The sequence below is a fragment of the Paroedura picta genome, chromosome 6, assembly GCF_049243985.1.
Source record: "Paroedura picta isolate Pp20150507F chromosome 6, Ppicta_v3.0, whole genome shotgun sequence".
NCBI classification, from domain to species: Eukaryota; Metazoa; Chordata; class Lepidosauria; order Squamata; family Gekkonidae; genus Paroedura; species Paroedura picta.
Window position 1 is genome coordinate 9,879,907 of NC_135374.1, and position 21,989 is coordinate 9,901,895.

At 46.3% G+C, this 21,989-nt stretch overlaps 1 protein-coding gene across 2 annotated transcripts in view; it reads left to right on the top strand.

The window, feature by feature from the left end:
• The window catches only part of TMEM135 (transmembrane protein 135), a 203,680-nt gene that overhangs the window by 42,294 nt on the left and 139,397 nt on the right, over nt 1–21,989 (top strand). For both annotated transcript variants that reach the window (XM_077341408.1, XM_077341407.1), the window contains exon 4: nt 5,621–5,654. In XM_077341408.1, the coding sequence (XP_077197523.1) occupies nt 5,621–5,654 (34 nt within the window). The remainder of the gene's footprint in view (nt 1–5,620; nt 5,655–21,989) is intronic.

A 21,989-nucleotide genomic window follows, 5' to 3' on the forward strand; every position in this document is an offset into this window, starting at 1 on the left:
AGATATATTGGTTTAAGTCTCTTATTTATTTTATTTGTTAGATAGAAAATTTCTACAAAAAGTAAACTGTAAGTATGAAGTCAAGATCTTGGCTGTACACGAACCATAGAATCCATCTTAAACTTTCCAAGCAGTGTTGCCTCGCCCCCCCCCCCACGCCCCCTTTGCAAAAGGTTAAAAAAGACGGATGCCTGAATTTCATTGAAAATGAGCTGGGGAGCTTCCCTTCAATATCGCTAGCCTTTGAAACTCTCCCACTCAGCGTATATGAGAGTGGTAGAAAGCCTTTGACCATCGAAGCAGTTTTTATAAAGGTCCTGGGAATTTTTAGATGAATGCTCATGTACCGGAGATGTAGGAGTTGCTTGTCTCATCTTTAAAGTATTTGAACTTTTCAGTGTTGTTGTAAAGGTGGAGGGGTGGAAGATCAGTCATTTTCTCATATATATATCACATTGGTTTGTGATGATTTCATTTCGGACTTCTCTCAAAGATACATTCATGTTGTTTGTTGGCTTTTGCGCTCAGAGGCTGAAATAGAAGACCGTCCTTTGGAAAGCTCTCTATTCTCTCTCTCTTTCTCTCCTCCCTCTCTGTTGAAGTACCGCCACCATCCCATTAAAAAGTAGATTTGGGGGAAGAACTGTCTTGTCTCTTCTGACCAAGATTCTGGGCTCATGTTGCAAACCTGCTCCTGAAAGAGGCAGGCTCTCGTATGAACTGTGGGTGTACTCTTACGAAGAATTATTGCAGAAGCTAGAAAAAATAAGAAAGTATGGGATTCCTTGACTTTCTTTTTAGTAGGGTGTAAATATTAAGTACAGTTCATGACTGACATGTCCTGGAAGTTCTTCAGCCTGTTTCACAAAGCCCCAGATGGCTCTGACTCCATGGTGTATAGTGTTATATGGTGTATAACAATACCATAAAAAAATCCAGCCTTGGAAATTGGTTGATGCACCAATTGGGGTTTGACTGATGCATACAAGACCCGCTAGATAGAAGAAGAAGAAGAGTTGGGTTTTATACCCTGCTTTGTCCTACCTGAAGGAATTTCAAAGCGACTTACAATCTCCTTCCTCTCCCCACAACAGACCCTCTGTGAGGTGGGTGAGGCTGATAGAGCCCAGATATCACTGCTTGGTCAGAACAGCACTATCAGGGTTGTGGCGAGCCCAAGGTCACCCAGCTGGCTGCATGTAGAGGAGGAGCGGGGAATCAAACCCGGCTCACCAGATTAGAAGCCGCCACCCTTAACCACTCCACCAAGCAGCCTAACACAAATATTTGAGCTATAGAAACCCGTGAAGGCATGATGGTCAGGCACATGGAATCCACTGACTTGTGCCATGTTTCTTAGACAGGGTTAGGGTTGAGCGCTTGGGCTTGGTGATAACCGGAGCCTGAAGCAGTGCGTAGGAGGCCAGCGGCGCAGAGAGGAAGGGGTGGTGGCGGTGGTGCGCCAGCTGGCAGCTGCATGCAGGTGCAGTGCGCCTGTGTGTGCCTGCCAACTGGCATGCTACCACCCCTCCTCTATTTGCTGCATTGCTGGCCAGTGTGGGTGTCGGTGACCGCCGAGGCGGCATAAAGGAGCCAAAGTGCTTAACAGGATTGAGCCAAGGAGACTACATGGGTGCATGCCCAGTAACACGAATAGGCTTCAAAGTGCTACCATCTCCCAGAACAACAGCAGAAGGCTCTTTGTGCCAGAGGGAGGCACCACCATTAGTGAGGGGATTCTAAGATGGCGGTTGTCCGGGCAATCAAAAGGGGATCATGTGGACCCAGAAAAACTGCCTTCTACTGAGTCAGACAATTGGACTTGCAGCAAGCTCTCCAGGATAGCAACCCAAAGGGTCTTTTCTGATGCACATTTACTAGGGTTGCCGGATCCAGGTTAGGAAATTGTAGGGGATTTGAGAATGGAGCTCAAGAAGGAAAGGGATATCTGGGGAGGACAAAGCCATGGAGTCCAGCCCCTCCCCCCCAAAGCATCCATTTTCTCCAGGGGAACAGATCCCTGTAGCCTGCAGATGAGCCGAAATTCAAGGGGATCCCCACGTCCCACCTGGAGGCTGGCATCGCTAACATTTTACAAAAGAATGTTTACCTGGAGATGCGAGGGATGGAGCCTACATCATACAAAGCAACTGGGCAGCATAAAAAAAGATTGCGATGTGCATGCAACAGCGCAGTCGGCAGATCGGCCACACTTTTAAAGATAATAAAGTTAAATAAGGACGTATCCCGTTGTAATATTTAGTCTACGGTACTCCAAAGCAGTCTTTTGAGGTCTGAAGTGGCAAAAAAAAGTGCCGGCCAGGAATCCGTGAGCCATGTGTTGTAGATATTTGGTTTCATAACAACTTTTCCTTGGGGTTTTTTGTTTGAAGTATTGGGAACTCCCCGCTTAAGTTGGCGTTTTGGGTCCTCCGTAATGTGTTCGAAAGCTTAGCTGCCCTTGTTGCTGTTCAGTGAACTTTTGCACCGGCATGTCACCGTCGGGGATTCAGCTAAAAGTAGGAAATAGGTGGGTGTGAATGATTAAGCGGACCTTAAACACGCTTTGCTATTTCGGACGTCCTCCAGACAGCCCCGTTTCATAGTTCTAGATCTGGAGCTCAGGTCCACTTGGGCACCCAGCAGCTGTTAGGGAGGGAAATGGTAATTTCTCGATTTGCGTGTGGGGTTGAATTCGATACCGTTTATGCATTTGATTTCGTCCTGGAGATTCCAAGGTGGGAATACGCAGGCTTTCTCAGAGAAGGTTAAGCTTTCTGCACAAATAGTTTTGGGCCACTTTATAGTTCAGGAAACGGCATCCAGGTTGGCACTTCCTTATTTTTGTTCCACAGGGTCCAGGCATGTATCCCCACATGCAACCAGCTGGGTGACCTTGGGCTCGCCACGGCACTGATAAAACTGTTCTGACCGGGCAGTGATATCAGGGCTCTCTCAGCCTCACCCACCCCACAGGGTGTCTGTTGTGGGGAGAGGAAAGGGAAGGCTACAGTAAGCCGCTTTGAGCCTCCTTCAGGTAGGGAAAAGCGGCATATAAGAACCAACTCTTCTTCTTCTTCGTCTACAGCAGGCTTTCTCAGCCCTTGGATCAAGCTAGCTGATCTATTGTGAGGAGATCTGTTTTCTCAAGCGATCTGAAAGATTCCTATTAAGATTTTGAATGCTAAATGAGAGTCTATTTGCATGGCTTTATCCCCCCCCCCCAAAAAAAAGGTACATTCAATAAACAAACTTACAAAAAATATGCCGTGTTAATGTTAACGTGATGTATAAATATCTAGGGCAGCCTTTCTCAACTTGTTTACCCATGACACTTTCTTCAGGCTTCGAGAAACCTCAGAAGTATAGCTGTGTATACGCCTAACCGGGTCTGTTTGGTGGAATTGCTTCATGGGCCTCAACCGAAATCCTGGTGGAAGAGCTGCATTTGCGTTCTGTCAGGGCCCCGATCTCTTCTGGGAGCTCATTCCACCAGATGGGGGTCAGGGCAGAGAAGGCCCTGGCTGTGGTTGAGGACAGACGAGCCTCCCTGGGGCCAGGGATCGCCAGCATGCTGGCGCCTGCAGAGCGTAATGCTCTTTGGGGGCATAGGAGGCGGTCCTTCGGATACTCAGGGCCCAGATTGCGTATGGCCTAGAAGGTGATTACCAGAATCTTTAGCCTGATCCAGTATTCAGCTGGTAATCAGTGCAGCTGTTGGAGTGCGGGCCAGATGTGGTCCTTCCAAGGTGTTCTCGTAAGAACCCTGGCTGCTGCATTCTCAAAAAGTTGTAGTTTCAGGGTCAGGGATACGGGTAGGCCTGCATGGAGTGAGTTGCAGAAGTCCAGCCTAGAGGTGACTGTCACCTGGATCACTGACTAGGTGTTCTGGGTCCAGGTAGGGCACTAGTAGCTTAGCTTGGCATTGGGAGAAGAACACCAGCCTTGCTACTCTAGTGACCTGTCCCTCCATTGAGAGGGAGGTGTTGAAGATCAGACCCAGGTTCCTGGCTCATTGTGCCACTGCTTCCAGACATCTGGCTAATGAGTCTTGGGGTGAGTCAAGGTAGCCGTCCATCATGAGGAAAAATGAGGAAAATATAATCTGGCCGTTCTGATCCTTCCTATGGGGACTTCAGGGTTAGATTACTGTGTGGCTGCCCTTGAAGATTATTTGGAAATTTAATCCGCACAAAATTGCAGTGGCCTACTTGGCTTTCAAGCTTTGCTAATCAGGGTGCAAGACATCCTTTACTGTTTGTTTCTGAGTCTTATTTCTGGCACTGGAGCTTATCTTTAAAGCCCTTCTTGACCCTGGCTGACATTGTTGAAGGACCGTCTGTCCTGGTATGAGCCCATCTTTCAGTTACATTCCTTACAGCCCCATCTCCTAATAGAGCCTTCATTCTATAGGATAAAACTTGCAATGCCCTGGGCATTTTCTGCTGCTGCAGCAGTGTTATGAAACAGCTTCCTGGAATCGGTGAGACAGGCCTCTTTGGGTCCTTCCGTGAGGCTGGAAGACTAAGTGGCAGAGTTTATGGGGTGCTGGAATTGGTTTGGGCGTGTCTGTTTTAATGTGTTTTTAACTGTCAATCTGATCTGATTTTTTATTTAACCCCCTGTAGTTTTGTTAGTGTGTTCTTTTGACTCAATCTCATATGACCTGATAAATGTTTAACAAATTAAAAAATATATTAAAATATTAGTTGACTCCCACACGTTCGGGAAACTCTTCCGGGGCCGTCAAGAAACCCTAGTTGAGAAAGCCTGCCCTAGACAGCAATGTTATTTATTTATTTATTTATTTATTTATTTATTAATTAATTAATTAATTAATTTATTAATTATTATTATTATTATTATTATTATCATCATCATCATCATCATCATCTTAACCATTAGTGGCTCTAATATTTTGGTAGAGCCACTAAGGGCGGAGCGGTGTCCGGGACACGTCTGGGTGTACGGGCACCATTTCCGGCAGCACAGGCCAATCCAGGTGTGCCCAGCAAAGCTGGGGTGCACCCGGTTTGGGCTGGCCCATGGAGTGCCCACCCCCAGGAGCCAGCCACGAGGTGCGCTCACAGCCAGATGCTCCCTAGCTGCATAGGGGAGGTGACCACGCCAACCTGCCCAGCCCGATGCTCCAGCCGGTTGGCTGCCAGCTCACGTGGTGGCTTGGCCACCTGCAGTGAACGTTGCTCATTCCACCAGTGCCCCAGACAGGTAGGGCGACAGTGTGAACATTGTGGTCTCCCCCTGCTAGCACCCGTTGCATCCCTGGGCGCAACGGGCTTTAGGACTAGTTATCAATAATAGTTCAATTCGCATATGGCTCATCCATTGCGACTTAGGGCAGTAAACATCACATACAATATGATACAGAAGATAAAAATTAGTCATTTACCTCTAAAACAGTTTTTGAAGCATTTAAAACCATCAGAATTGAGCTGTGGTCCAGTCGCGTTGCCTGTATGATGTTATCAGTTCACTGGCCCAAACCAAAATCTTGGCGTTTTGCAGGCCCTGCGGGACTATGCTAATTATTGGTTGTGTTGTGGGGAAAAATGCCTCAATATGGCTGTAATAATTATTCTGTGTATTTTTCTGTCTGTAGGAGAGGACTGCTTACAATTTACATGGCTAATTTGGTAAGTAGCAGTGTTCCAAAGACATGCGTATGAAGGGGATAATGTTAGGATCTGTTTTGAATCTTTTTAGTTGTAATTTTCCACAAATGTGATGATGATATCATAGTTGCTGAGTTTTTTAAAGTGCTTTTGTACCTGGCTTGGAGCCGTAGATCAATAAATCTAGTGACTTTTCTTCCCTCTAATTCTGGGAATCTGAATTTCTGCTACCAACAATATGACTGTGTTTATAGCTTTTTATATAGCACATGGTGGTTAACCTGGTTACACAATTCGCTCAATTCTTTTTAAAAATCATCTTACTGTGGTCAGTGGGACTTCATTCTGGATATGGTTTTGATATCGCTTTTGTATAGTTGTCTCAGCGAAATTTGAAACTAATTGCAGTTCAAAAAAGTGTCATCATTATCGTATTATTCAGAGCTTCTACCATTCACACGTGTCTTTCAAAACGAGTCTCTGCTAAATTTGGTTGTAATGCAGCTGCTTGGGTACCACTGGAAAGTGCATATTCAACCTGTGCTCTCCCAAATGTATTGGCTCCAGATTGGAGGCTGGATCGGGTTCAAGTTTTGGTGGATCAGGTTCAAGGTCTAGGACCCTCGTATCTTCAGGACCAACTCTCCCAATATGCCCCTCAAAGAGTGCTAAGGTCCCTGGCTCCAAAAAGGTGAAATTGGCTTCACCTAGGTCCAGGGATGAAGATGTCTGGTGGAGCACAATGTCAGATGACATCAGGGCCCTGCGGGACCTTGATCAGTTCCGCAGGGTTTGCAAAACAGAGTTGTTCCACCAGGCCGATGGTTGAGGCCTCCCTGCCGAAAAATCCACTCTTAGGCAGCATTTTAACAACAACACAACAACACAACACAAAAACACAATACAATAAAATCAGAGTCCAGTAGCTCCTTTGAGACCAACAAAAATTTATTCAAGGCATGAGCTTTCAAGTGCAAGCCCTCTTCCTTGAATAAATCTTTGTTGGTCTTAAAGGTGCTACTGGACTCTGATTTTATTGTGCTACTTCAGACCAACACATGTGAAACAATAACAACAACATGCATTCACCATCACTTAAGAAATGCAGAAGAGCCTATGTAATTTCAGGCAGCTGTGCATCCAGCTCACTTACTTTGGCCATATGATGCAATCCAACTCAATGGAGAAAGCAATTGTGCTAGGATTGCTCAGAGGAAAAAGGAAACCAGGCTGACCAAGAACGCGGTGGTGAGACATGATCAAAATGGACACTGGACAGAACCACTAAAAGAAACAGCGCAACATCGGAAATCATGGCGAAATCATGGCGAAATCATGGTGTGTCATAGGATCACCAAGAGTCAGCTGTAACTGAATGGTTTAATATCATCACCATCAATTTTGAACATGTCTTGAGTACTCTGTGGAGTCACTGTAAATTGGCTGGCATTCAGTGGCACTTTCTACCACTGCATAGCAGCTTCAGAGTTTATTATTCTTTTATAGTTTCCACATTCAACAATGCACAAGGAATAGTTGCTGGACAAGGTGTCAATTGGGTAAGAAATGTCCAGTCACCATCCATGGGGACATGATAGCCCTCTTTAAGTATTTAAAAGGTTGTCACTTGGAGGAGGGCAGGAGGCTGTTTCCGTTGGCTGCAGAGGAGAGGACACGCAGTAATAGGTTTAAACTACAAGTACAACGATATTTAAGAGCCTCTTGTGGCGTAGAGTGGTAAGGCAGCAGAAATGTTGTCTGAAAGCTCTGCCCATGAGGCTGGGAGTTCAATCCCAGCAGCCGGCTCAAGGTTGACTCAGCCTTCCATCCTTCCAAGGTCGGTAAAATGAGTACCCAGCTTGCTGGGGGGTAAACGGTAATGACTGGGGAAGGCACTGGCAAACCACCCCGTATTGAGTCTGCCATGAAAACGCTGGAGGGCGTCACCCCCAAGGGTCAGACATGACTCGGTGCTTGCACAGGGGATACCTTTACCTTTACTACAACGATATAGGCTAGATATCAGGAAAAAAATGTTCACAGTCAGAGTAGTTCAGCAGTGGACTAGGCTGCCTAAGGAGGTGGTGAGCTCCCCCTCACTGGTGGTCTTCAAGCAAAGGTTGGATACACATTTTTCTTGGATGCTTTAGGATGCTTAGGGCTGATCCTGCGTTGAGCAGGGGGTTGGACTAGATGGCCTGTGTGGCCCCTTCCAACTCTATGATTCTATGTAGTCGGCTCACTTATAGCGTCACCCTAGGCAATTACACCCTTCCCACCCACGGGAACTAAGAACAAAGACAGGAGGATCGAGATTTCACTCCGTAGATGTTCAAAGGCCACCAACACGTTCCTGTCCTCCTGCAAGACCAACAACTTTGTGGGGTACAACACAGAACAGCCGTAAGGACTGCGGTTACAAAAAGGTGCATTGATTTCTCCTCAAGGAGAAATTCCTCTTTCAAAAGAGATGAGAGAATAAGAGGTAGCCATGAATTTTAGAGAAAGAAATCCCCTTCTCCGTAATGAAACTAGTAATCAGCCAATGGGTATGGAAACCTAGAGTTGGAAGGGATGTCGTAGGTTCTGGTTCACCCCCCCCCCCCCCCGCCCCCAGTACAGGATATCCAAAATTAGAGCATTCCTGACAGATGACTGTTTGAAACCTTCCAATGATCAAGAGCCTCCCTTCCTTTTGAAAATTACTTCCATTGTGGGGCTATTCTTAGGAAGTTCCTTTTTAATGTTCAGGCAACATCGACCCTCCTGGAAAATAGCTCTAGTCCTGCCCTTAGGAGCCACAGGCACTAAATCTTTGCCCTCTCCCACGTGAGAGTCCTTCAGCTATTTCAAGCCTGTAGTCATGAATACATCAGGCTGCCTGATACCGAATCTGACCTTTGGCCCGTCAAAGTCGGTATTCTCGACTCCGATCGGCAGAGGCTCCAAAGTCTGAGGCAGAGGTCTTTCACGTCCCCTACTGCCTGGTCGTTTTTAACTGGAGATGCCAAGGATTGGACTTGGGACCTTCTGCATGCGAAGCAGATCCTCTGCCATTGAGCCACAGCCCATAGATCAGGCTTTCCAAAGGTTTTATGAAACCCTGGGATTACTTGGTGGTCCTAGAAGTGGTTAAGAGCAGCAGCTTCTAAGCTGGCGATCCAGGTTTGATTCCCCGCTCCTCCATGTGCAGCCAGCTGGGTGACCTTGGGCTTGTCACAGCCTGATAGAAATGTTCTGGCCAAGCAGTAATATCCCGGCCCCCTCCCCGTCCCTAGGGCCATGGATGGTGGATGCAGTTGTTGTAAGCAGCCCATGTATGGGTAAATAATATTGGATCTGTTTTTTAACCCTTGAGTTACATTTTTCTTTTATTTTCAGCGGTGGAGGATCCCCGAACTGTCCTAGGTACTGCTAAATTCTGTGCTGCAGCCATTAAGATGCGCAAAGCCAGCTTAGTGTAGTGGTTAGGAGTGCGGATTTGTAATCTGGCGAGCCAGGTTTGATTCTGTGCCCCCCCCCCCCCCCACATGCAACCAGCTGGGTGACCTTGGGCTTCCCACAGCACTGATAAAGCTGTTCTGACCGAGCAGTAATATCAGGGCTCTCTCAGCCTCACCCACCCCACAGGGTGTCTGTTGTGGGGAGAGGAATGGGAAGGTGTCTGTAAGCCACTTTGAGCCTCCTTCGGGTAGGGAAAAGCGGCATATAAGAACCAACTCTTCTTCTTCTTCAGTAATATCAGGGCTCTCTCAGCCTCCCCTCCCTTACAGGGTGTCTGTTGTGGGGAGAGGAAAGGGAAGGAGACTGTAAGCCGCTTTGAGACTCCTTCTGGTGGAGAAAAGCAGCATATAAGAACCAACTCTTCTTCTTCTTCCTCAAAAATTTCACAGGGAACTAAAATTTGGTGCGTTTTTTTATCACAGTCCTAAGTTTGCAAACGTTATATAAATTACTGTTTAATTACGATGTTAGGATTCTGCGTTTCAAACGCATTCAACATCTCACTTAGCACTCCTGGTCTAAATGGCTGTAAATAAAGTCAGCACCGCAGCGTAAGAACTTTATTTGAGACACGAATCTTTCATAACCATCCGTTGACCTCTCAGGAAGTTGGTGCCAAAAAAAAAAAAAAAGAAGAGGGGGGGACATAAAGTAATTTTAGAGCAAATGTCGCTCAGAATGCGGGCTCCAGAATCTCAACTAGTTGCAATCAATGAATCAACATGTTTATAATACCAAGGGACGGAGAATTGATAGTGGCTGGTCCCCGAGGCGGAGCGAACATTCACGAGCCTCCCCGGATCTATTTTGGAGCGCACATGTTGGAATCAAGACATTTCTAAGATGGTAAAAGGGGATGTATTGGTAACATATATGTGTATATAAGACAATCCTTTAAAGATATATCGGGATCAAAGAGAACTCCAGGATTCCATCCGAGGGCGAAAGTGAAACGCGATCACCGCAGTTACCGCGGAGGGGGAGGGCTCCCGAATAAGATCCCCCCCCCCTCGTAGCAGTTCCGAAAAGTCAGGAGCACAGCAGATGAGAAGCTGCCAAGGGCTGTCTTTTGCAGGGGAGTGTTTTGGACGGGAGAGGGGAGGGGAGGCGGGGAAAAATGTGTGAAATGTACGTCCCCGTGCAGGAGCTTCTGGTCTCTGGTCTAGGACACATTCTGCAAAGGCCTTGGATGTAGGCTCCTTCAGTGGCTCTGCCCTGCCTGCGGAACAGCCTTCTGGAAGAGGTCAAGGGTCTCCCAGCCTCCTGGTTTTCTGGTGGGGCTGGAAAGCAGAATTATCCCATAGAGATTTTGTGTGCGGGGGGGGGGGGGGTACTTTGAATCCCGGCCAAACGGAATGTTTTCCCAGCTGCACCCGGAGGTGTTTTGAGGAGGAGCATATTAATGTAGTTTTTAACGTGTTTATCTTTTGTAATGTTTTAAATTATGTGGCTGAGCACAGTTTTATTGTATTTTATATAGCACTGTTGTTGCCCGCCTTGGGGAATTTGGTCAGGGGAAAGGTGGTCATATAAATATTTGAAGTAGATGAGTGGAAGGTTGGAATCTTGCGTGGAAGATTGAAAATGAATGAGTGGAGAGGAGCCATCCAGAAAATAGGGCACTGCTACTGTAGTCACAGAATCACAGAATCATAGAGTTGGAAGGGGCCACGCAGGCCGTCTAGTCCAACCCCCTGCTCAACGCAGGATCAGCCCAAAGCATCCTAAAGTATCCAAGAAAAGTGTGTCTCCAACCTTTGCTTGAAGACTGCCGGTATTCTGTATGCTGGCACAGCCAGTGGCACGCAAACTACTTTTTAATTTATATTGTTATATGCTGCTTCCTTGTGGTGCCCAAAACTAAACAGCGAGGTCTAAGCAGAGTAGAGTAAAGAAGTATCTTCACCTTGCGTGATCTGGACACTGTACACCTTTTAATACAGCATAGAAGCCCATTTTGCTTTTGAACCACCAAGTCACACTGCTGACATGTTCAGTGTATGGTATAAATAAATAAACAAGGTTACGCCAATGATTTCTCTTTGCAAGCTTGGTGGAATGAGCTCCCAGAGGACATCAGAGCCCTGCTGGAGTTAGCACAATATCATAGGTTCTGAATGATGGAGCTCTTCTGCTAAGGTTTTGGTTGGGGCCAAAGTTAAACATAGAGCCTCTTGTGGTGCAGAGTGGTAAGGCAGCAGACATGCAGTCTGAAAGCTCTGCCCATGAGGCTGGGAGTTCAATCCCAGCAGCCGGTTCAAGGCTGACTCAGCCTTCCATCCTTCCGAGGTCGGTAAAATGAGTACCCAGCTTGCTGGGGGGTAAAACAGTAATGACTGGGGAAGGCCCTGGCAAACCACCCCGTATTGAGTCTGCCATGAAAACGCTGGAGGGCGTCACCCCAAGGGTCAGACATGACCCGGTGCTTGCACAGGGGATACCTTTACCTTTTTAAAGTTAAACATCTACTTAACTATCTATTTATGGTCCTACCCACCCATCTGTCCATCTATATACGTACTGTTATTATTTATTTAAATTAATTTTAAAACTTAATTCCGTCTTTTAATTTTGTATTTTATGTCATTTGGTATACCACCCTAAGCGAGCTTGCTGGGAGGGCGGTCTAAAAATATAACGAACTGAAATATAGCAAACAAACAAAACAATCTTCAGGAAAGAGTTATTTCCAATAACCTTCTAATGATGCTTCGGAATACCATAAATGGGGTTCTACCACCAAGAAATTCTTGAATTTTACAATGACCATCGGCTACTCTGTGAGCAAGGACACTTTAGCAGTCCCGGAATTGTGGATATTGACACTGTTGATTATATTAATTTTCATTGTTCTTTTAATTTAATCTTAATTTTTTTAAAAAGTTTAGTTAACTGAATTATTTTATGATGTTTTTAATATGTTGTACACCGGCCTGAGCTGGCTTGCTGGGATGGCTGTATAGAAATTGTTGAGACACCTTCAGATCTCCTGGAGCTAGACTGCAGTCAGGGGGCAACTTTGATAGGGGGGGCAGTACATGTTAAACCAGTGGTCCCCAACCTGCGGTCCGTGGCCCGGTGCCAGGTCACGAAGGCCAGGGTGCAGGGCTGCGGTTCCCTCTCCCCGCCCCCCCGCAGTAAAAGCTTCTTACTGCGGGAGGGGGGGAGAGGGAATGCGTGGCCCGGCCGCGCATGCGTACATGCGTGATGCGCAGCTGAAATCACACATGCGCGGCACTTTCGCGCATGTGCGAAAGTGCCGCGTATGCGTGATTTTGGCCATGCATCGCGCATGTACCCATTCGCGGCTGGCCGCGCATGCGTGCTGCGCGAGTTGCCCCGCCGGTCCCCAGCCGGAAAAAGGTTGGGGACCACTGTGTTAAACATTTCACTGGCCCCAACCAGGAGCCTTAGAGGGAGACATCTTCATTAATAAATATTTAATTAATTTATATATTTTTAGAGAGCTTGTAGCTCATTGCCATCAAAAATGGTTTTTGGTAAGGTGGGACAAGTGAGGATTTGGGGTGGAGCAGAGGTTGGGGTAAATTGCTAGTTGAGAAGGCTGTGCCACATTTTCATATTTATGAAGTTTTGTCAAGTTACCCTCATATGGAGAAACAGTTCAAATACAGGTCAGCCCCGAGCGTGAACAGCTTAAACATACTTTTATTATGGTTCATTTTTTTAAAAAAGAGAAAAATGGAATGCAATAAGTGTTCATTAAATCTAGGGTTTTCCGTGTTTCAGGAAAACACCTAAGACAAATGAAACGCATCGTTGAGCAAGGTGCCTGAAACGATTGAAAAACCCTTTCATTAACGAGGTCACATATTTTGTGTCACTTATTAATGGCTCCGTAATATATAAAACCGTTCCTAAATATTTTGCCAGACGTTTTACAAATGTGAAATACTCTTTAGGAACACAGGAGAAAGTCAAGAGCATGTCCACAGAGCAGGTCAGGAGTCTGAATTAAAGGTAAAGGTATCCCCTGTGCAAGCACTAGGTCATGTCTGACCCTTGGGGTGACGCCCTCCAGCGTTTTCATGGCAGACTCAATACGGGGTGGTTTGCCAGTGCCTTCCCCAGTCATTACCGTTTACCCCCCCAGCAAGCTGGGTACTCATTTCACCGACCTCGGAAGGATGGAAGGCTGAGTCAACCTTGAGCCGGCTACTGGGGTTGAACTCCCAGCCTCATGGGCAGAGCTGCAGACAGCATGTCTACTGCCTCACCACTCTGAATTACGTAACCTTTAAGTAGTATTCATGAAGACTGGGCCACCATTTTGTAAACAGGCCGAGGGAAGAGTCCAGTACGGATGCAAGCCGCATTCTGCCATGCTTTGTGATGGCTTCAAGGCAGCAAATTCATGCAGACACCAGGTAAACCTCTGTTTCTTTGCAATGAGCTTGTGGCCTTCCTTATCTGGTGTGAAACACTGAAAGTGCAAACTGGGAAATCTTCAGTAAACCTCAGTATATTGTTGTGAGGGAGAAATTGTGCACTCCCAACAATTTCTAGATTGTTTCTAGATTGCAAAACATTGGTAAAGAATCTGATAAGTAGTTTGCTTTAAAGTTTGTTTTTGAACAGCAAGTGTTTTTTTTTTTAAATTCCCAAAGTCTGCAAGCAGACTGAATTGGTGATTTGGCCAATTCTCTGTTCCTGCTGCTGATTCTCATTCCTTAGGGTCCTTTATCCATCCTCCCCCTGGCAGAATTTAACAGAGTGGAAAGTGAGAGCTCCATTCTGTCCCTGGGATATGTGGATCCAAGCTGCAATTTGAGTGGCTTCTGATAGTTTTATTTCGAAATTCATATTTTTGTTACTCCCTGCCACTGATGTGGTGTAAAGCAGTGTAATGTAATATCACAACAATACATGTAAAATCTGGATAAAAATATTAAGGTCTAATAAAGGGGTAGTCAAACCGCGGCCCTCCAGATGACCATGGACTACAATTCCCATGAGCCCCTGCCAGCATTCGCGAATGCTGGCAGGGGCTCATGGGAATTGTAGTCCATGGACATCTGGAGGGCCGCAGTTTGACTACCCCTGGTCTAATTGCACACAAAGCACTGCCATACACTTAAAACTTATCATTCGAAGCCAGCCTTTCCCAAATTTTTCTTAGCATTGAGAAACCCCCGAAATATTCTTCAGGCTTCGATAAACCCCAGAAGTGGCACGATGGTGCAGAATATGGTTGGGAAGCAGAGCTGTGGACACACCCACCTGGGGCCCCTCCCCTTCCCACCCACTCCAGGCCCCTCATTGGCCATTTTGAGAGGAAGGGGGTGGGAGGGTCAACATAACCATATATGGTTATATCACCTGATAAATGTTTAACAAATTTAAAATAAATATAAAAATTAATTAACATCCACTTGGGAAACCCAGGGCTGTCAAGAAACCCCAGGGTTTCACAGAATCCCGGTTGAGTAAGCCTGATTGAAGCAGTGCTGACAAATTGATTTTTATTGTTTTGTGACATTGACAGATATCAGTATTTTAAAAAATGTTGTTTTCCCTTTTGAAGACCGCTTGAGGATTGCCTGAGAGCCAGCTTGGTGTAGTGCTTAGGAGTGTGGACTGGCGAGCCGGATTTGAATCTGGGCTCCCCCACATGCAGCCAGCTGGATGACCTTGGGATTGCCATGGCACTGATAAAGCTGTTCTGACCGAGCAGGAATACCAGGGCTCTCTCAGCCTCACCCACCCCACAGGGTGTCTGTTGTGGGGAGAGGAATGGGAAGGTGACTGTAAGCTACTTTGAGCCTCCTTCGGGTAGAGAAAAGTGGCATATAAGAACCATCTCTTCTTCTTTTTCTTCTCCTTCTTTAGGTCATTCTTTTGCAGAGGATTCTTTAATATTGAGCAACTCTGTCCCCAGTCTGATGTAGTGAACTGGGGATGGGAAGTAGAATTGCTTGTGATGTTGCCCATTCCCTTACAATCATAGAGTTGGAAGGGATCTCCTGGGTCATCTAGTCCAACCCCTGCTCAGTGCAGAAACTCACAACTACCTGTCTACCCACGTTGACGCCAATTTCATACCCCCACCAAAAATATCCAGAATCCAGCCTGGGCTGGAAGAAATTCACCTACCATCCCACAGCAGCAATTAGCAGTTCCCTGGGTATGCAAGAAACGGCCACAAGAGACAAACCCTGGCACATCCCTTTCTGCCCACCCACTCACAATCTGCCTAAATTCACAATATCAGCAGTTCTTTTAGATGACTATCTAGCCCCTGCTTAAAAACTTCCAGAGAATGAGAACCCACCACCTCCCAAGGAAGCCTGTTCCACTGAGGAACCACTCTAACTGTCTAAGCCCTCCTCATGGGTTTCTCCCTCCTTCGTACCCATTTATATATTTTGGGATTTTAATCCCATTTTTCCTTATCCTGGCATCCCGTAATCACGGTAAACATTAACTGGGCTTAATTGTTAACTAGGATTTGAAGCTGGTTGCAGAATTGCTGGTTAGCATTAACTGTAGTTACGGGATGGTGCTAAACATTCACCCAAGACAATGATGGTTCTTTTGGGCGGCAGATATACAGCGGGGGGAGGAGAGTGGTTAATAGTACAGCCCATCCCTGATCGCTGACCCCTTGTTAAGTAGATCTGCTCAGTGAATTTTTTTTTTTAAACCATCGTGACATTCAGCGGAATCTTCATGCAAGCAGGGTCTGTCCCGCCAACTCATGTATTGGGGGAAATTGTGGTCATGAGCAATAACATTTTATTCCGTCCTCCTGATTCCTGATATGGATTGTGCTTAGTTAGCAGAGTCCGCAAACCCCATAGCTGCATCGATAATTTTGTATCAGTCCTCTCGACAGAGGGGGGGGGTGGAAACACTACCCAGTTTGGTCTGACGGTAACTATTTCAGTTTTTAAAGATGGAAGCCAAGTCAAGTTTAATTAAAAAAAAGCTCTCTTGAGTAGCTCGTGCCTACTCTTGGGAAGATCATCTTCTGCCTATTGCTTGGATCATGAGTGGATTCAGAGACCATTTCTGTTGCTCTGTTAAAATTATTAGTATTTATTTCGTAGTTAAACAGTTTGTTTACGAAACGGGGGGACGGCCTTTCTCTGCTCTTTTTTGACTCGTCCTTCGAGTTTGTTTTGGTGACTTTGGAACGGGCCATGTGACCAAGATCCTCGGACGTCTTTTCAAGCGACCATGTCTTTTCAAACGCACGTCTTTTCAAGCGACCACGCCGCAGCATGTTTTACATTAGTGCGTTCAGCGCTCGAAACCCTTCCCCCCACGTGCATCTCGCTCTTTGAAAACCGATGCCCTAAACGGTTAGCCGTGTATATATTAAACATCTCATATTTTGTCGAATAAGCAGTTTGAAGCACAGCGAGGAGCACGCTGCCGTGATAGTCTTAAAATAAGAAAGTTATATGAAACAGAAGCAAGGGGGGGGCGGAACCTCTCTAGGATGATTCCGTTTGGGCTCATTCAAGGGCTGAAACCTAAGCTAATTTGATTAACAGCGCCCGATATAATCGAGTTATCGAAAATGGAGAGCCCCAGGATCGACTTCTCCAAAGGCCATGCCTCTGCCCCCCCTCGCCCCCAGCAGATCTTTCTGAGATTTTAAAATTAGGAGTCATGTGAACTCTCCCCACATTGCTGATGTCTTTGCTTTTTGAAATCATGCAGTAATAAAGTTAGGCCCTGACAGCTGGTGTACTTGCAGATTGACATGGCTAATTGGCCCCAGGAAACCTCATCCGTCACTCAGCCCCGAAATTCTGGCAGGAGCCAGGCAAAGCGGTTAGGACTTTGCCTTTTACGTGAGGCTGCCTTGCCCGTTTTGAAACTCTCCGAAGGAGCTCTTCGGAAGCTGCAAACACAGATGGCTTTATTGCAGAGAGCTACTCGCGTTTACCGCAGTGGTTTCCTACAGCGACTTAAACCAGCCGCTCGAATTGTAACCGAGGAGGCAGAAATTTAAACATTTGAAAAAAAAAAAAAGACATACGGACAAGTCAAGGGTATTTGCTCCGATGAACTGCTTGCAGCCCAGCAGGTTGTGTCTTTACCATCCATCCTGCCAATTTGGGAGATTTTTGGGTTTTTTTACAGGATTGCAGCCCCCACAGTCCCGAAGCGGAGTACTTCACGGCGTAAGGTTATTGAATCCTCTTCGAAATCTTTAAGTAGCCTGTAGCGATTCTGTTCCTTCTATTCTTGCCCGCTGTTGACCTTGGCACTTGAACGTACAAGAGCGAAACCAAAAATGAGGTCATTGGAAAAAGAATAACTCCAAATGAAAATAGATCTCGTATATACACATGCAGCCAGCTGGGTGACCTTGGGCCAGTCACAGCCGTGATAGTGCTGTTCTTCCAGAGCAGTCCTATTAGAGCTCTCTCAGCCTCCCCTACCTCAAGGGATGTCTGTTGTGGGGAGAGTAAGGGAAGGGGATTGCAGGCTGCTCTGAGGCTCTTCCGTATCATGAAAAGCCAACTCTTCTTCTGCTGCTGCTTAAAGGGGAGATCCCCGAGACAGTCTGAAGTTGCTCTGCAGAGCAAGCTGTGGCAAACCACCTTAGTTTGTGTCTTGCTTCGAGAACCCTATGGGGATCCCATAAGCTGGCTGTGACTTGACCTTTCTACCAGCAGGTTCTATGTGGTTTTCAGAACCACTTCTTGAGAAGTCAGTTTCCCTGACATATTGAAGCCATACTCTCTGGTGGGGGTGTTTAAAGGAAAAGTTGATTTGGGGTGTATGTGTGAAAAGCTGAAATAGGTAATTTTGAGAGCCAGTTTGGTGTAGTGGTTAGGAGTGCGGACTTCTAATCTGGCATGCCGGGTTCGATTCTGCGCTCCCCCACATGCAGCCAGCTGGGTGACCTTGGGCTCGCCACGGCACTGATAAAACTGTTCTGACCGAGCAGGAATATCAGCGCTCTCTCAGCCTCACCCACCCCACAGGGTGTCTGTTGTGTGGAGAGGAATGGGAAGGCGAATCTAAGCCGCTTTGAGACTCCTTCGGGTAGGGAAAAGCGGCATATAAGAACCAACTCTTCTTCTTCAGTAATATCAGGGCTCTCTCAGCCTCCCCTCCCTCACAGGGTGTCTGTTGTGGGGAGAGGAAAGGGAAGGCGATCGTAATCTGCTTTGAGACTCCTTCGGGTAGGGAAAAGCGGCATATAAGAACCAACTCTTCTTCTTCTAATATTGACTTCCCTATCAGACCTAAACATTTTGCTATTTTAAGATATAATGCATATATACATATACATATACATATACATATACATATACATATACATATACATATACATATACATATACATATACATATACATATATATATATATATATATATATATATATATATATATATATATATATATATATATATATATATAATAAAAATCCTAAATAAACAAACAAATAAATAATGTATGAAATCAGATGGCACATTTAAATTAAATTAAGATATTTAAAAGGATAACCGACAATTCCCTACGCCCCCGCCCAATGTATTTTACTTCTTCCTCCCTAATGGGGACCTCGTGGAGGGTGCAAATGACACCGGTGCTTGACCCGCTGCATTGCCTCCACATTGGAGACTGGATCAAGTTCAAGGTTTCGGTACTAACCTTCAGTGTCCTCAATGGAGCCAGTGAATCTATGGAACAACCATTTCCACTACACCCCCCCCCCCAATGGTCATTAAGAGCCCTGAGATTACTGAAGAAGAAGAAGAGTTGGTTCTTATATGCTGCTTTTCCCTACCCTAAGGAGGCTCAAAACGGCTTACAGTTGCCTTCCCTTTCCTCTCCCCACAACAGACACCCTATGGGGTGGTTGAGGCTGAGAGAGCCCTGATATTCCTGCCCGGTCAGAACAGCTTTATCAGCACTGTAGTGAGCCCAAGGTCACCCTGCTGGCTGCATGTGGGGAAGCAGGGAATCAAACCTGTCTTGCCATTTTAGAAGTCCTAACCACTACACCAAACAAAGCTATCTCCCGACCCAACTCTGAAATGGCTATTTGATTGCTATGGAACTTCAGAAAAGACTACAAGAGGAGATAGCTAGTTATTACAGCCCTCGGGATGCTGGGACCCACAAGGCTTAACAGAGATCTCGGTTTCTTTTCTCAGTACACATGCTAACGGCATCCAGTTCTTGCACCTGTTTGTCAACTCTTCTGTCATGCTGTGTCTTGATTTGCAGCTGTTTGCAGGTCTTGCCAATTGACTTAACCCAATCTTAGCTTTATTTACTGCTCAGTTACTTCTGCATCTTCCCTCTAATTGGTCTCTCCAGGCAACCCCCTCTCCACCCTCTACCCTTACCAGCCGTTCTCAACTTTCTTACCCTTGAGAAATCCTTGAAATATTCTCCAGGCTTCCAGAAGTGGTGAGTTTGTGCAGTACACAGTTGGGTAGCAGTACTGCGGACCTCCCCTCCCTTTCTCACCCTCAGTTGGCCCATCATTGGCCATCGGGGTGGGTGGGTTGACATGGCCATATGTGGTCATATCACCCGATCCATGTTTAACAATTTTTAAAAAAAATATAAAAATTTACAATATTTGCTGGTGTATAAGACTACTTTCCCCCCCTGAAAAACATGCCTCCAAGTGGAGGGGTCATCTTATACGCCGGGTGCACTTCAGTTGGGATAGACATAGCTGCCCATAGTGGCCCATAGTACTGTATTTTGAGTGGAAATGTTGGGGGGTCGTCTTATACGCCCAGTTATACGCCGGCAAATACGGTAATTAGCGCCCACCCATTTGGGAAACCCTTCCAGGGCTGTCATGGGAAGGAAGGACTCCCTGAAGAAGAGCCTATTGCTGGGAGCGATTGAGGGCAAAAGAAGAAGGGGACGACAGAGAATGAGGTGGCTGGATGGAGTCACTGAAGCAGTAGATGCAAACTTAAATGGACTCCGGGGAATGGTAGAGGACAGGAAGGCCTGGAGGATCATTGTCCATGGAGTCGCGATGGGTCGGACACGACTTTGCAACTAACAACAATTTTTGCAAAATTTTTAGGAGTATCCTTTGGGGGGGGGGGGACGTAAGAGTGAAGCAGGTTTCTGATTTTAATTCCAAAAATGATGCATTCCCACTGTTAAAAATTCTGGGCTGCAAGGTTTGTAAAAAACGGTAATGTTTTGAAAGCAAGCTGAGTTTTTGAGCTGCACTTCAGAGCGAGGCTGATTATGTCCACAGCGGTCCGGGTTGACCTTGTGGGGGGAGGGAGGCAGAGCGCTTGGAACCCCGTCTCAGTGACACGCTCCTTATGGCCTTGATTAATGGTGGAAGGCAGAGGGAGGCCGGCTTTAGCAAAGCTTGTAAATGTCAATATTGATGGAAGGCAGTGAGTTTGTGGGGAGAATTGGCTTTGCAAACTCTGACGATGGAGAGGCCTTCTCCAGAGTTGATTGGTACCTTAAAAAAAAAAACACACACACAAATGTTTTTTTTTTTTGTAATGCTCGCTTGAAACCCTCCTTGTGAAAGCATGTACATTTGGGACCACCTTATGAGAGGACCAGGCCAAAGTTTGAGTCCAGTGGCGTCTTTAAGGCCAACAAAGTTTTATTCAAGGTGAACAAATTTCGAGTCCCGTGGCACCTTTACGTTGTGATTCAGACTCACATGGCTACTGACTTGACTCTCTTTTTATTCAAAGTGTAAGCCTTTGTGTACACGACACCTTTAAGACGAACAAAGTTTTATTCAAGGTGAAGAAATTTCGAGTCCCGTGGCACCTTTACGTTCTGATTCAGACCAACACGGCTACCCGCTTGACTCTCTTTTTATTCAAGGTGGAAGCCTTTGGGTGCATGGCACCTTTAAGACCAACCAAGTTTTATTCAAGGTGAACGAATTTCGAGTCCCGTGGCACCTTTACGTTCTGATTCAGACCCCCACGGCTACCCGCTTGACTCTCTTTTTATTCAAGAGCCTTTGCATGGATGCTCCCTTCTTCAGATCGGTTCAGCTTGCCCGCCCCATCCATGAGAAGGATACTTTTGCGCCTTCTGCGTTACCTCTTTTGTCCAGAAGTTATCTCAGCTATTTCAGAATTGCTTGCTGGCTCCTATCTCGGTCAGTGACCTTTTGGGATCTGAGACGCATCACATGGATTTAGGTATTTGAGAGGGCACAGTTGCAGAGGAGAGCCCGCATTCCACAAACTACTTAAGCGCATTCACTTTCCCCCTCCCTCCTCATACTGAAGGGAGTCAGCTTCTTGAGAGAGCCACACGCTGTTTACATGAGCCAGGAAGGGATTCCCTCCCCCCCATTCCAGATTCTTGGGGAATGCATAATTGAATGAAAGGCCAAACGTAGTAAAAACTCCCTATAAACTCAAATAATGGAAGAGTTAAGAACCTTCCGGCTTTGAAGCCGCGTCACCTTTTAAACTCGGAGGGGGCAAAGTTGTTTCCATCACAAAAGGATTTAAATAAGATTGGCGGGGAGGTCCTCGCCATCCGGTATGAGTAGGGGTTGCGTCTTTGTCACGGCTTTCCGTACGTGAGAGCTGCCACATAAAATTCTCAGCAAACATTGAGATGTTCGGCATTCAGCACGTTTCGGGGGGCCCCGGTGAAAGCTTTTAGTGGCGGTTTGGTGGGCAGCGGCCATAAACAATTTTTGTTTCCTTAATGACGCCGGTTCGTGACTACGTTCGGTGTGAGTATTTCCACCTGGGTACTACACCTACGAAAGGCTGTTTGGAATGTTCACCTAGCCCAGAATATGCCCAGATATGTTCACCTAGCCCAGATAGCGAAGAACTTTGGCCCCAGACCCAGAATACATTTCACCTCCTTTGTCCATATTGAGT